The 13,350-nt window shown below is 37.2% G+C and overlaps 1 protein-coding gene across 1 annotated transcript; it reads left to right on the top strand.

Moving 5' to 3' along the window:
- The first annotated feature begins 1,094 nt into the window (after positions 1 to 1,094).
- LOC130722872 (uncharacterized) lies at positions 1,095 to 6,198 on the top strand. Its single transcript, XM_057573729.1, has 9 exons — positions 1,095 to 1,485; positions 1,621 to 1,820; positions 1,966 to 2,147; positions 2,244 to 2,528; positions 2,606 to 2,664; positions 2,765 to 2,801; positions 2,922 to 2,993; positions 4,329 to 4,653; positions 5,681 to 6,198. The coding sequence occupies exons 1-9, from the start codon at positions 1,377 to 1,379 to the stop codon at positions 6,020 to 6,022; spliced, it is 1,611 nt and encodes a 536-aa protein (XP_057429712.1). The 5' UTR covers positions 1,095 to 1,376; the 3' UTR covers positions 6,023 to 6,198.
- The last annotated feature ends 7,152 nt before the right edge of the window (positions 6,199 to 13,350 follow it).

Below are 13,350 nucleotides of genomic sequence, written 5' to 3' on the forward strand. Positions count from 1 at the left end.
AGTTATATATCTATTTAGTGTCCATGGCTAAACGTTGCATCATACACTACATCACATCATAAGGATGAGAAGTGTAGTGCATAAAAGTATTCATATGATTCGTTTGATCCCGAACAAACTATCCACGATAAGGATGAGAAGTGTAGTTCATAAGAGTATTCACATGGTTTCATTTGATCACCGACAAATTATCCACCATATCTTCCTATACCCAAGGCTTCAAGCTTAGGGGTTGCAACTTTTGGGTGCCTTATTCTTCTCCTTTTCACCTTCCTCGTCACCAAGTTCGCCCATCGCCACCTTCTTCCTTTCTTTGCCTTCGATTTGTACGATTAATGGGTTAGGGACGTTTATGGGGAGTGGTGAGATCAAAATTAAATATGAGGGGAGAAATGCTTCTTTGATCGCACAAATAAGGTGTTGGTTTGCGTTGCTGGATTTGCTAAAGAAGAAAGTGGTGGGGAGCAGGAAGAAAGGTGGTTATGTGATGGTTTCTCCTTACTATGAGTTTCACGGAGGTTGGAATCTAGGTTGAAAGTTCTTAAGGTTTTTGAAGTTTTCATTTTCGATTTCAATTTGTAGGGTTTGTATGTTCTTAGTTCTTGAAATATGAGTTTTTTCAAGTTGAATGTTGTTGATTTACAACAAGGTTCTTAATTTTGCGTTGGGTTTAATTGGATTAAGGATAATGATGTTAGTAGATTGAATTTAAATTTAGTATTAATGAATCAGACGCGATATTGAATTGAATGAGAATAAAGGAAAAAAAAGAATCAAACTTAATTTTTGTTAGCCACATATGACCGATGATACCACTTGGTAAAGGCGTTGAAGCTCGGCCTCCGCCCTCCGACAATGATAAAAAAATGAGATATTTTCTAAAAGGGTGATGTACTAATACTATCCATACTTTACTTTGATTTTGAAATTAAAATCAAATATACCCTAATTTTTCACTCAATAAAAAACAAGGGAAGGACAAAAATGTCATTGAAATGAGAAGTGAAAATGCAAGGTGATGGTAGGGTCCCAAGGACAAAATAGTGAAAATAGAGACAAACGTTATATAGATCGAGAGGCATGGCCTACGAATATCGAGTGTTCTTTGTTGTTTGGCTCAGGCTCAAAGTGTAATTGTGAAGATATGTGATTGTGAATGAAATCAAATCATCAAAATCAAATGCCGTTACCTCCTCAAAAAAATAAATCCTCCTCAAATTTCTTCCCCATTTACTCTCTCTCTCATCATCATCTTCTCCTTCCACCCTGTCTCTTCCTTTGCTTCTCTCTGCAAAACCAGAAGCTCTGGGGGAACCGCAAGAAAAAACACAAAAAACCAAAACCTTAAACCAAACCAAACCAAACCAATCCTCATTATGCCATGCTTCACACCACACCCTTCTCTCCTCTTCCTCCTCTTTCTCTCTCTCTTCTCTCTCTCCTCCTCCACCAAAACCTTCCATTTTCATTCCTTACGTATTCCAGGTTTTTCTTCCACCCCATTATTTTTTTTCTACCCACTGTCCTTGTCCCATTATCAAGTTTTGATTTTTTTATTGATTTCTCAAATGGGGTGTACGTGTTTTTTTTTTCTTTTCTGTTTGTTGCTTCCATTTTCAGATGGTGTTGAGGTCGTTGGTGAGAGAGGGTACGGCGAGGTGCGGCCATGGGGAACAAGGAGATCCATGGCGGAAGACGCTGCGGCCAACACCACAACTTCTCTGATATTGGCTCAGCATAGGACAACCAGGAAGGACCCTCTTGACCATTTCAACCGCTACACCGGTGGTTGGAATATCAGCAATCGCCATTACATTGCTGTCAGTTCCCCCATCTAACTCACTCATAATTGTTTTTGTTCCAAAAAGCTTCTTGAACATGGAGCATGATGTTACTAATTTTGTTATGAATTCTAATGTTTGGTACTTTCTGTGTTGTTGTTGGTTTTTTTTCTCTTTGGTGCAGTCGGTTGTTTTTACTGCGGTTCCCTTCTTTGTTGTTGCTGCTGTGTGGTTTGTGGTTTTTGGGATTTGTTTATCCTTCATCTGCCTCTGTTACTGCTGTTGCCGTAGGGAGCCGTATGGTTATTCTCGTTTGGCCTATGCTCTATCCTTGATCTTCCTCATTTTCTTCACCCTTGCAGCAATGTAACTATCTCTATTTTTCTGTTCTTATTCTTCATTCAGTGTGATATGCTTGTTTTTTACTCCCTAAACGGTTTGTGCTTTGTTTTGTTTTGGTAGAGTTGGATGCATAGTCCTTTACACTGCTCAGGGGAAGTTTCATGGAAGCACCTCAAACACACTGAAGTACGTGGTCAGCCAGGCTGACTTCACTGCTGAAAACCTCAGGAACGTGTCAGATTATCTTGATGCAGCCAAGAGGATTGGAGTCGATGCTGTTTTTTTGCCCGGTGATGTTCAGAAGAATATCGATGATGTGAAAACAAAGATTAATTCTTCTGCTGTGGAACTCTCCAGCAAAACGGGAGATAATTCGCGTAAAATACAAGACGGCTTAGATGGAATGTGAGTATGAATTGAAGCCTTTGTATTGATCTTTTTAAAGTATGTTTTTGCTGACAATCATCTATTGTGTGTTGTAGGAGATTGGCTCTGATTATTCTTGCTGCTGTTATGCTCTTTGTTGCTTTTCTAGGATTCTGTATGTTTTTTAATACCTGTTTTGGTTTTCTTGTTCTGTGCTTAAGTTTGGGGGTAATATTATTGTCTCACTCGTGTTTTGTGGTCAAAACTTGCTGCAGTATTTTCGATATTTGGGTTGCAAGGTCTAGTATACTTGTAAGTTAAATTCATTGACCCCTTTTGTATTCCTTTATAGCTCCTGGACTGTTAAGTTCTTGATAGGTTTGTCCCATTGAAATCTCCAGTTAATAAATGATGTGTTTCCTATTGCTGCAGTTTGGTGATTGTTGGATGGATTCTTGTAGCAGGCACATTTATACTTTGTGGTGTATTTCTTTTTCTTCACAAGTAAGTTCCTGTTTTCTTGTAGAATTTTATACTGAATCTGTTTTTTTGTCATGTATATTATGTGTTGCTTTGTTTTTCACCTTGGCACAAATCTAGGGTCTTTAAGTTCAATGATTTCCTTGTGATAAATGATTAAAGAAAATGTGCAACTGTGAACTGGAGCTTACTTCTAGCCTTAACGTGCATACAAAATTATCAGTGGTCTTTCTAATTGTTCAGTTTTTGTTTGTTCAGTGTTCAGTAGGAAATTGAGTTGTGAGACATATGATAATTGTAAAGCTTTGCAAGAAAAATCTAATGGTGTAACATGAATTTTTTACTTAGGTTATTTGTTTCTTGTGAGCTTATTTATGTTTTCAGAAACATATTTTATTCTTGAAGGAAACAGGAAGTTTGAAGCGCTGGGAAGGAATTAATTGAAACTCTAGATCTTCAATTATTTATGTTTTTGAAAAAAAAATATAGAACTTAATTAGAATAAAATTAGTCATTATGGAGAATGCGTGATTTGGTTGTGATGGTTGAGAATGCATGATTTTCAATATATCTGGAACAAAACTAGGAAATTAAGGATATGTTGTACATGTTTCAAACCAATGGGTGGTGGCTTAAACAAGGTCTAGAGTTTGAGTCTTGTGTATGGAGAAAAGCTCTTATGGGAGTGCTAGCGCCACCAGGATGTGGATGTTCCTGGCTCAAACAGCCTTCCTTGAAGGATATCTGTGGTTTGAACTGTCTGCTGGCTTTCTTATCAAGTATCAATATATGCTGTACCTATTCATTTTTCTTATTGAGAGGGAGAATTAGTTAGAATTTGGAGATGTGACTTATGAGGTCACTAGTTCATGGCTTCTGTTTTTCTATAGAAATCATTATCTCTGCTTCTTTGGTATAATATGTCAATATAGGAATGGGGTAGTCTGCGCTTATGATAGGTGTTTTGGCCCTGGTGAAATTGTTGGTGAGTGGCACTGAGGGGAAATGAAAAGGAAGCATTTGTTTTCCCCCTGAATTAGGTGTATTATTGTATATGGTATTGGCTTATTTTGTTAGATGTTGTGCTGATTAAGTCTTGTTATTTCATCCTGAATTTTTCAATCATAATAAATAAAAGAAAATATTCCTACATTAGAGCAGATAAAAAGACTAACTTTTTCTTTAAATGCTTCACTAGTTTTGTTTAGAACTTTAAATATCTTCTAGTTTATGAAATACGCATGAAGGCACTCTTTCATTTGGCTGTCTCTATATCATTTGACGAAGTTCATTGCTGCAATAATCACTTGCGCTACATGTGTATAATATAAGACTTACTTTATTGCATATTTGCACCAGTGTTGTTGCAGATTCATGTGTTGCCATGGATGAGTGGGTTCTGAACCCTACTGCACATACGGCCTTGGATGAAATTCTTCCGTGTGTGGATAATGCAACTGCGCAGCAAACCTTGTTACAAAGCAGGGACGTGACACACGAGCTTGTGAACTTAGTTGATAAAATCATTAACACCGTCACAAACAGGAACTTACCACCTGCTGCGGGGTCTTTGTATTACAATCAATCTGGCCCCCTCATGCCGGTTCTGTGCAATCCATATAACCCTAACCTCACAACTCGGTCATGTGCTCCTGGAGAAGTTCCCGTGGACAATGCTAGAGAGGTAAGGGACTATTTATAATTTTAAAAGTAAATATGTGCAGTATGTACAAGAGAAAACTTACAGCACTTTGTGTACTGTTTGTTCTGTTGTCCAATTAAAAACTCACCTACCCTATATATTAGCATATTATTAATGTGAAAACTACAACTTCCCATTTTCAGCCTACTTGTGTCATGTTGTAGTTGGGCAACAGAAAGAACTGCACATATGGAATAACATCTAAGTTTTCTCCTAAAGTAAAGCCTTGCCAGAACAATTCTTGCTAGGCCTATTAGGAAACTAACTTGTTTTCACTATTTTCTAGCCTGAAAGGATACCATTATCATTTTTTTTTCTGTCCCTCTCTTACTCGCTGACATTTATTGATGAGTTTGATTTTTCATATCTATCAAAACCCAGAATCCTAGTTTGGTTTTTTATTTATGTTTGTTTGTATGCATGCCTGTAAAGTTTAGAATAACACAAGAACTCACAAGGGACAACATAAGTTTTTGACTGCACATAAAACAAGGGCACTAATATATACTAGATATCTAGTGCAAATTCAGCCACAACCCAGTGTACATGAATGTGACCCACCACCAAGAAGCAGATTGCACTACCAACGCTAACTCAGCTGTCACTGAATCCCATCCAGTATTCTATATTGAATCATCACTCAACTGTCTGAAGCCCCTAAGCCAATCAATAGGGAACAGATTGATGGTTTTTTGGTCTAAGTGATTTAAGGGATTCAAATGGCAGAAATGAATTAGGATTAGTATGGGTCTTAAAATTTCAGTTCTTTTTAAAAGTTGTCTTGGTCAGCATAGTGTGATTATCAATCTCACTGATCCTACAATTAAGTGTGATGATCCAGCATGATCTCACTAGATCATGTTTGTGAGCGTGATCTGGGATTGAGTTGTTGCAGAACTTGGGGAATAGTTCAGTCCAAAGAGTATATCACAATTTTGACTACTTTGATCCAAACTGCATGTTCCTGATATAAAATGTGCATATAACACTCAGATTTTGTTTCAAGCAGGTGTGGAAGAATTATACATGTCAGGTTTCCCCAGCAGGCATTTGCGCAACGCCTGGTCGGATGACACCTACCATTTATGGCCAATTCGAAGCTGCTGTAAATATAAGCTATGGCTTGTATCACTATGTTCCATTCTTGGTTGATCTACAAGACTGCACTTTTGTTCGGGAAACATTCACAGACATCAGCAACCAATATTGTCCTGGTCTGCGGAGAGATAGTAAATTGATTTATGTTGGTTTAGTTATGGTATCTGTTGGTGTGATGCTGTCTCTGATCCTTTGGGTCATATATGCAAGAGAGCGGCGGCATCGTGTTTACACTAAGCAGTTCACCGGATAGATAAATGTTTGGATTGAACAACATTAGGCATATATGAATCTCATGTACAATTTGAGTTTTAGTGTGTTTTTCCCAGCAGGGTTTGGATCTCTTATTTTATGTGATGTAGAGTTAATTTATCTTACACTGCCTATACTTGTTTGGATATATGGAAAATTATTAGTGTGTTTTCATGAGTTTTGTTACATTGATTTGGAAAGCCATTCTTTGTGTCAAGATTTTGGACTAAGATATGGTTTCAGCTTTTTTTGGTCAAAGTAAAGACTCCTATTATTTGGGCCCAACTTCATCAATGATACCAATAATTGTGTCAAGTAGTTAGTATGGTAATGGTTTATACAGTACTTGAAAAGACAAGAGAGGCTTAAGCCCACTTTTGCCTGAGCTCGAGTAAACTACTCATCCTACAAAAAAACTTTGTCTGCTAGGGTTTCGTTTGAACTGAGCTGCCACCACCCCCTTTTTCCTCCACTAGGGAGACCCTTTTCCCCACATTAGATGGGTTTCTCCCAAATCAGGTGGGTTATCTTCCACTCTACGTGGATTTTCTACCCAATAAGTGGGTTCTTGTCTGTTTTTCTCTCTTTTGTGCCTGGTCTCTTTTCCTACTGTGGTTACTGGTTACACAGATCTGCTCCACCTAGTTGGTCTCTGAACTTCCTAGCCTTGCAGCCGCCGCCACGCTCGCGTCCTAACCACCACCACCACCTGTGACCTCTCCCGCTCCTGCGGCCTCTTCTGGTCATCGTTACCGGGGTCACTGCTACGGCCTCCGCCGGTGCCCACCAATCGCTGCCTCCTTCAACTAAATCGGTACCCCATGGTCCTTTCTTCCAGATCTGATTTTTGCTTACTTGGTCCCCTGTTTTAGAGGTGTTTTGCACCTGGCCTTGAAGCAGAAAAGTGCAAACGGCAGAGCCGACAAGGTTAAGAGAAGCGACATTTTATTCGTTCAATATCTTTTTTTCCGCTTTGTTTGAAGCAAATCAGGTTTGGGTTGAGCTTTGGTGCACTGCCGTTTCCATCTCCGCCACCGACCCACCGTTCCGCCATCTTTCCTCTTCTGTTGGGGCTAGGGTTTGGAGACTGACCAGGGTGTTGTCTTAGGCTCAGTGTTATGGGCTTGGTTGTTCTTGCAAGTAGTTTTTTTTAATCTCCTTTAGTTCTAACTTTGTTTAGGTATACTAAGAGTAAGGAGTCATGGGCTCAAGTGTAAGGAACTGACTTGTTAGGCTATGTGCTTTGGCATATGTTTCTCTCTGTATTATGCGGGCTTTGCCCGATCAGTTGTAGCGCCCTCTTGGGTTTTGGGCCTGGCCCATGTTATCAATGAATTGCTCACCTTTGATAAAAAAAAAAAAGAACCCATAAGATGATGTAGTGAGCTCCTATGAACCTACTCTGACTTTCACAAACCCCGGATGAGAAGTCATCCCCCGACCTCCACAACCTCCGAACTGGAAGCCATAGCCAGTGAGCTTGCAGCTAACCTTGCAATCGGTGGTCAGTGGCGGAGGTCAGTGTGGATTTTTTATTAAGTTTAATTTCTCTCTGATTAGGCTCACTTTCGCTGTAATTGTATTCAAGAGACCGAAATTGAAGGGCTTAAGCCTTAAGGCATCCATTTCTTTATACTTTCCTCCCTTCATAATTTAAACCTTACATGTGCTAGTGGTGGCGTCCAACCAAGTAACAATTATAATAAAAAGAGCAATCGAAAGAATTGAACCCACTCATCTGACACAATAGAACTCCTCTGATTTCATTAAAGTGGGAATGAATCTTTTGGGACATGCACATGAGAGAACTTATATGTATATATCTCTCTTTCATTATAGAATCTCACCAATTTAATATACTAAGAGAGGTTGAAAAATTTAATCTAACAAATCATGTAAAATGAGTCTCAATTCCACATGAGTTACATATTAGATTAAGTACTTGATCGGATGTACTGTGGAAAATCATGATTAAGTCGAAAACATAGGATCGACAATTATAAAAGTTGAAATAAATTACTTATGTTATGATAATTTTAGTTCGTTGTGATTTTTCATCTTATATTCAAACATGCACTAACCTTATATTTTACACAATGACATAAATATGTACATGATTTTCAAATTCGTTTTATAATGTAAATAATAATGGAAATTATGTTTTTTATACCAAAATGTGAAAGAAGCTAACGATCTCCAAATAAATAAAAATGAAAATGAGCGGTGCTATTTTACACGATGTAATTGCCGCACAATCAACTATTAAAAGGGAAGTAGCAGTTCAAAATTCAGTTTTGTTTTGAATTACTAACCAACTACACTTGTTCGTGCAGGTCGTGCCTCATGAAAGTTTTCATGCAGTTAAGCATTACCAAAATAAATTACTTTATTTATTTGGCATATAAAAAATATCACAATTACACACCTTAACTTGCTTTATGCTTTATGATTAGAACATCCACCATCCAACACCTGCACATCTGAATCCAATTCAATCCAATGTTTGATTGGTTTATGGAAAGAAAAAGAGGAGGTCTTGTGATACATGAAGGAAAAATGCTTAATTGCACTTTTGGTCCCCCAACTATTGCCTTCCTGTGAAAATTGTCCCCAAACTTCAAAATTAGCAAAAAAACGTCCTCCAACTATACATGTTGTTGCACTTTTGGTCTGTCGTTTGCCTTCCGTGAAAAAATGTTGAGAGATTTTTCTACACTGATACTACTTTCAAAATCCTCAAGATTCAATTGTAGTATAGCATAGGGTTTTGTCGTATCCGTAGGGAATTGCTAACACAAATGTCGTTCTTTAGTAAAATTACCCAAGCAATAGATTTTCAAAAGGTTGATAATTATTTCGGTGACCAAAACACATTCAAATTAAACAAAGAGAGAGTAAAACGATTGATATCAAGAGAGAAAGCTGTTGGAATTGGAGTTCACCGTTTAACTATTAGTGTCCTATGATTCTATATGAATATTCATTCCTATCCATGATTCATCTACACCATTTCTACCCTACTTCATTGATTCCTCACATGAGTGGATATCTATAACTTACTTTCCTAAACATTAATTCCTCACATGCATAGAAAAGCTAAGTTATCTTTAAGCTCAGATGTTTAAGGGACTAACAAATCTAACTCTATTCCTAGCAATTAGATTTATTAGATGGTTAGCTATAGGTCGGACTCTAGACGCCGTAGCTTCCGCTCTTACGCCGAATCAATCGATATGTTCTAGGTGTGCAAACTAAAACATAGCATTAAGAACAAGAGAAAACCATTGAATCATGTAATAGAAATTATATTTTCATATAGAAATCAAGAAGAACAAATCATGGTTAAAGGCTACATCCAAATCCAACAAAGAAACTTAGCAACCCATATCCATCGATTGCTTACAAAGCTTACAAGAGGAAACTAAGGTGAAAGCGCTGACCCGTGCCGTCCTCGGTGTGTCTCTAGCACGATGGATGGTGGATCAAAGCTCCCAAAGTTCCTTTCCTCCTTCTCTCTGCAATTTTCTCTCTAAGAGGTCCAAAATATGTCAAGAGATCATCCATTTCTAATCTTGGTCGAGCCTTTTATAAACATGGCACAGTTTCGCTTAAGCTGATAAAGGTTCCGCTTAAGCGAGGAGGTTTCTTCACGTTCAGGTAAAAGTCTTTGGCTTAAGCGAGACCATTTATCGCTTAAGCCGAATTGTCTTCCAGAACCACTGCTACTGCCATGTAATTTGGCTTAAGCGAGGAAAAATTTGGCTTAAGCGAAGTTCAATATATCTGCCACTGCTACTGCCATGTAGTTTGGCTTAAGCGAGGAAACATTTGGCTTAAGCGGACTTCAATATTTTTAGCCCTTTTGATCTTCAAATGGTTGGATCTTCTTGACTTTTCTCCTACAATAAAAATCAAAGAGTCTAAATGATAAAACTAACATATCTTACATTTATCTATATAAAAACTATCTACTTACTAAATTAACCTTATTGAGGGATAATTTGAAAGATAACGTACACATTTAGAACAGATAAGTGCCGAAATTAATATAGAAAATCAGGTAAATTTGGCACTTATCAACTCCCCCAAACTTGAAACTTTGTTTGTCCTCAAACAAAAGGTATTGGCTAACAAAACATATTCACAAAGGTTCTTGAACAAGCATGACTTATGAACTACTAATGTCAAAGTTTCTTTTCACAAGCATGATTCAAGCATCGATTACCAACTAGAACATGTGAAGCCCACAACAAATGGTTACAGTAATGATACAAAAACACACTAGCATGAAATCATTGGCATAACATTGAATCCAATACTCTTCAATCAGGGAACCATTCAAATTCTCATCAAACTATTCACTACTCTTCAATTCTCTATGAGGTAAGTGTTTCACACTATTCAGCCATTGATTCACAACATGTCAAACTTGTTACCTGTCTCATCAATTATTAAAACTGCATGGAAACTCAAAAATCACAAAGGTCTTTCTGAGTTGTAATGTGGCTAGGATTATCAAGAAAATTGGTTTTTCTAGATTTCAATATATTTTCAAGTCAAGAGAGCAATTACATTTGGATTCATGCAAAAGTTATGAACATTTTTCACTCTCCTTCTACCAATCCTCTTTTTCACCCCTTTTACACAATTTCATGCACATAAACCCCTTTTCTTCTCATTTCCATTCTTTTCCAATCATTTTTTCTTTTCTTTTCTTTTTGTCTCTTTTTTTTTTGGATAGACTATGCACAAGCATTTTTTTTTTCAAACATTATATATACAAAGGATAGAAAACTAACAAAAATATATCAAAGCCTCCACTCCCCCCAACTTAGCACATTAGCATACAATCCTCACATAAATGCTCTCTTAACTTAAAAAGTATGGGAGAAACATTGTTTTTTTTTTTGTCATTTAAGTTCGGGATCATACACAAAGAACAACAAAATTTCCATTTAGGCTCAAAAGGGGTGAAATTGGAATTCCTAATCAATGGTAGGCTTATTTGGCTAAGTAGTTTATGTACACTAAAGAACAAAATTGCCTTGATCATTTTCTATCATTCCCATGCAATTCAACGGTTAGAGACTCAAACAAGTAAAACTGTGCAAAACAATGACGAATCTCTCGAATCTCACCAAGTGTTTGGCTACACTCCTCACTAGGCTTAGGAGTCCCTGATTTCAAGCATTTTCAAAATGAGCCTATGACATTCATGTGAATGATGCATTCATATCATATAATGACACCAAGTGAGTGCAATCACAATGAACTATGAACTTTTAAAAACACACATCATGCTCAACTTAGCATTTCATAGTCCATGCTCATTACCTAAACCAAAAGCCAATCATTTGCAATTCAAAACAGTGAGCAAAACAAACTCCTAATCCAAAATCCAAACATGTGCTAGCAATTAAGAACACAACAAAATAACACAAAGTACCAAGTTCAGACTAACAAGTACTATAAACGAATAAAAGTAATAAAGCTAGAAAATGAAATGACAGAAAATAAAAGTGAACTTGGATCAGTGGCTGTGGTCATCAATCCTCAACTCCATCCTGCTCCTGATCATCAAACATGTAATCATCAGCTCTCTCCTCCTCCCTGGAATTTGGCCTATCCTCAGGCCAAGCTTCATGATCCTGTTTGAGTGTCTGTATTCCAACATCTGCTCCTGGACAGCCTAGATCTCAAACATTAGGTAGATGACAATTTAACATTTTCATTCATGTATTTTTTTAAACACCTAGGGTGTCCAACCTTTAACATATGAAGCATATAACAATTTGAGTTTACAATCCCGTAACCAAACTTAAGATCCCCAAACAGTCCTATTCAAAGCATGCAATTCTTTTCCCAATGAGACCACAAATTCCTTAATGCTCGTTAGTGCTTGCACAATCAAAATCCCCAAATTTAGAGCTTTAGAATGTGAAATCAAATTGAGGGAGGAATGAGAAAACTTTACCTGAGAAGTAGACAACCAAAATCCCCAATTTACAAGTACAATTGAAAGGGAGAGAATGGAGAAACCGGAACCAAAGAGTTTAAAATCCTGCTCATGTGTGTGCCATGGAACCAAGTTACGTGCTCTTGTGTGTGAGAGGAAGTGATACGTGATTGTGTGTGAGAGTGGGGTTTGTGTTTTAAAGAGTGAGTGATTTTTTTATTTAATAGGTATCTTGCTTAAGCAAGAATTTTCAGGCTTAAGCGAACTTGCCAGTTCTTGTGTGCTATCTTTTCTTCAGAGTGTCGCTTAAGCGGAACTTGCTCTGGCTTAAGCGAAATTGAACCCTTGTACATTGTAACTGCTTTCTGAATTTGGCTTAAGCGATCATTTGGCTGGCTTAAGCAAAGTACCTGTAATTATGCAGCAGAATACTGTCAAGTCTTGCCAAAATTCACAAGTCTAACCTCCAAAATTTGTATTTCTCTTCTTCCTTGATTTTCAATCATAATGAGGCATTTCTATCTTCAATTTAAACATGTGATTCACTTGAATTCCACATGTTAATCATTAAAGAGCATGAATTCAATTTAGCACTCTTTTTGACTATTTACACAAGTGGATACCTCAAATTTTGATTCATCAATTCTCAATGCTTCATATGAGGATAAACCACTTACTTATCATCTAAGAAACTTGTGTGAAGACTAAAATCATGAAAAGAGACACAAGATTCTTATTTCATACTCTAACTCATCATTTACACACAATTCTGCTATTTTCACAACCCAACACCTCATTTTTTTTCTTTTCACATTTTCCTAGCTTTTTAAGTCCTTAGACTCACCATTCATATCATTTAAAACTTGTGAGAGGCCTTAAACTGCACAGCTGAAGTACATCCCCATATGGCACTCCAAGATCAAGAAAACTACACAATGAGCTGTCTTAATGCACTTTCACTTCAAGGCCTAAATTTTCACATTGGTTCCTATTCTAGTATTTGAAAACTAACATTAAAACACAAACATGAGTTTGTTCAAAAGTTATGGAAAGCAATTTTGCACAGTTAATGCAAAAAATCACCTAGAGTGACTTGTTTTTCATCATGAGCACACTACTACATACCTCAATTTTCTCAAAACACACCAACCTCAAAAATCATCAATTCATATGCATGGTAAGCATCAAATTAGACCTGATATAACTTTGAAACTCAGGTTTTAAACAGAAAATCACAGGATGCACAATTTCCTCAAGTTCACATGCAAAAACAAGTCACAACCCTATCTTTTACAAATCCATCAAATCATTGATCTCTAAGCCTTTGAACATACTCAATATGGTGACCAAAAGATGTGAAGCACAGGAAAACA

The sequence above is a fragment of the Lotus japonicus genome, chromosome 6 (genome assembly GCF_012489685.1).
Source record: "Lotus japonicus ecotype B-129 chromosome 6, LjGifu_v1.2".
Taxonomy (NCBI): Eukaryota; Viridiplantae; Streptophyta; class Magnoliopsida; order Fabales; family Fabaceae; genus Lotus; species Lotus japonicus.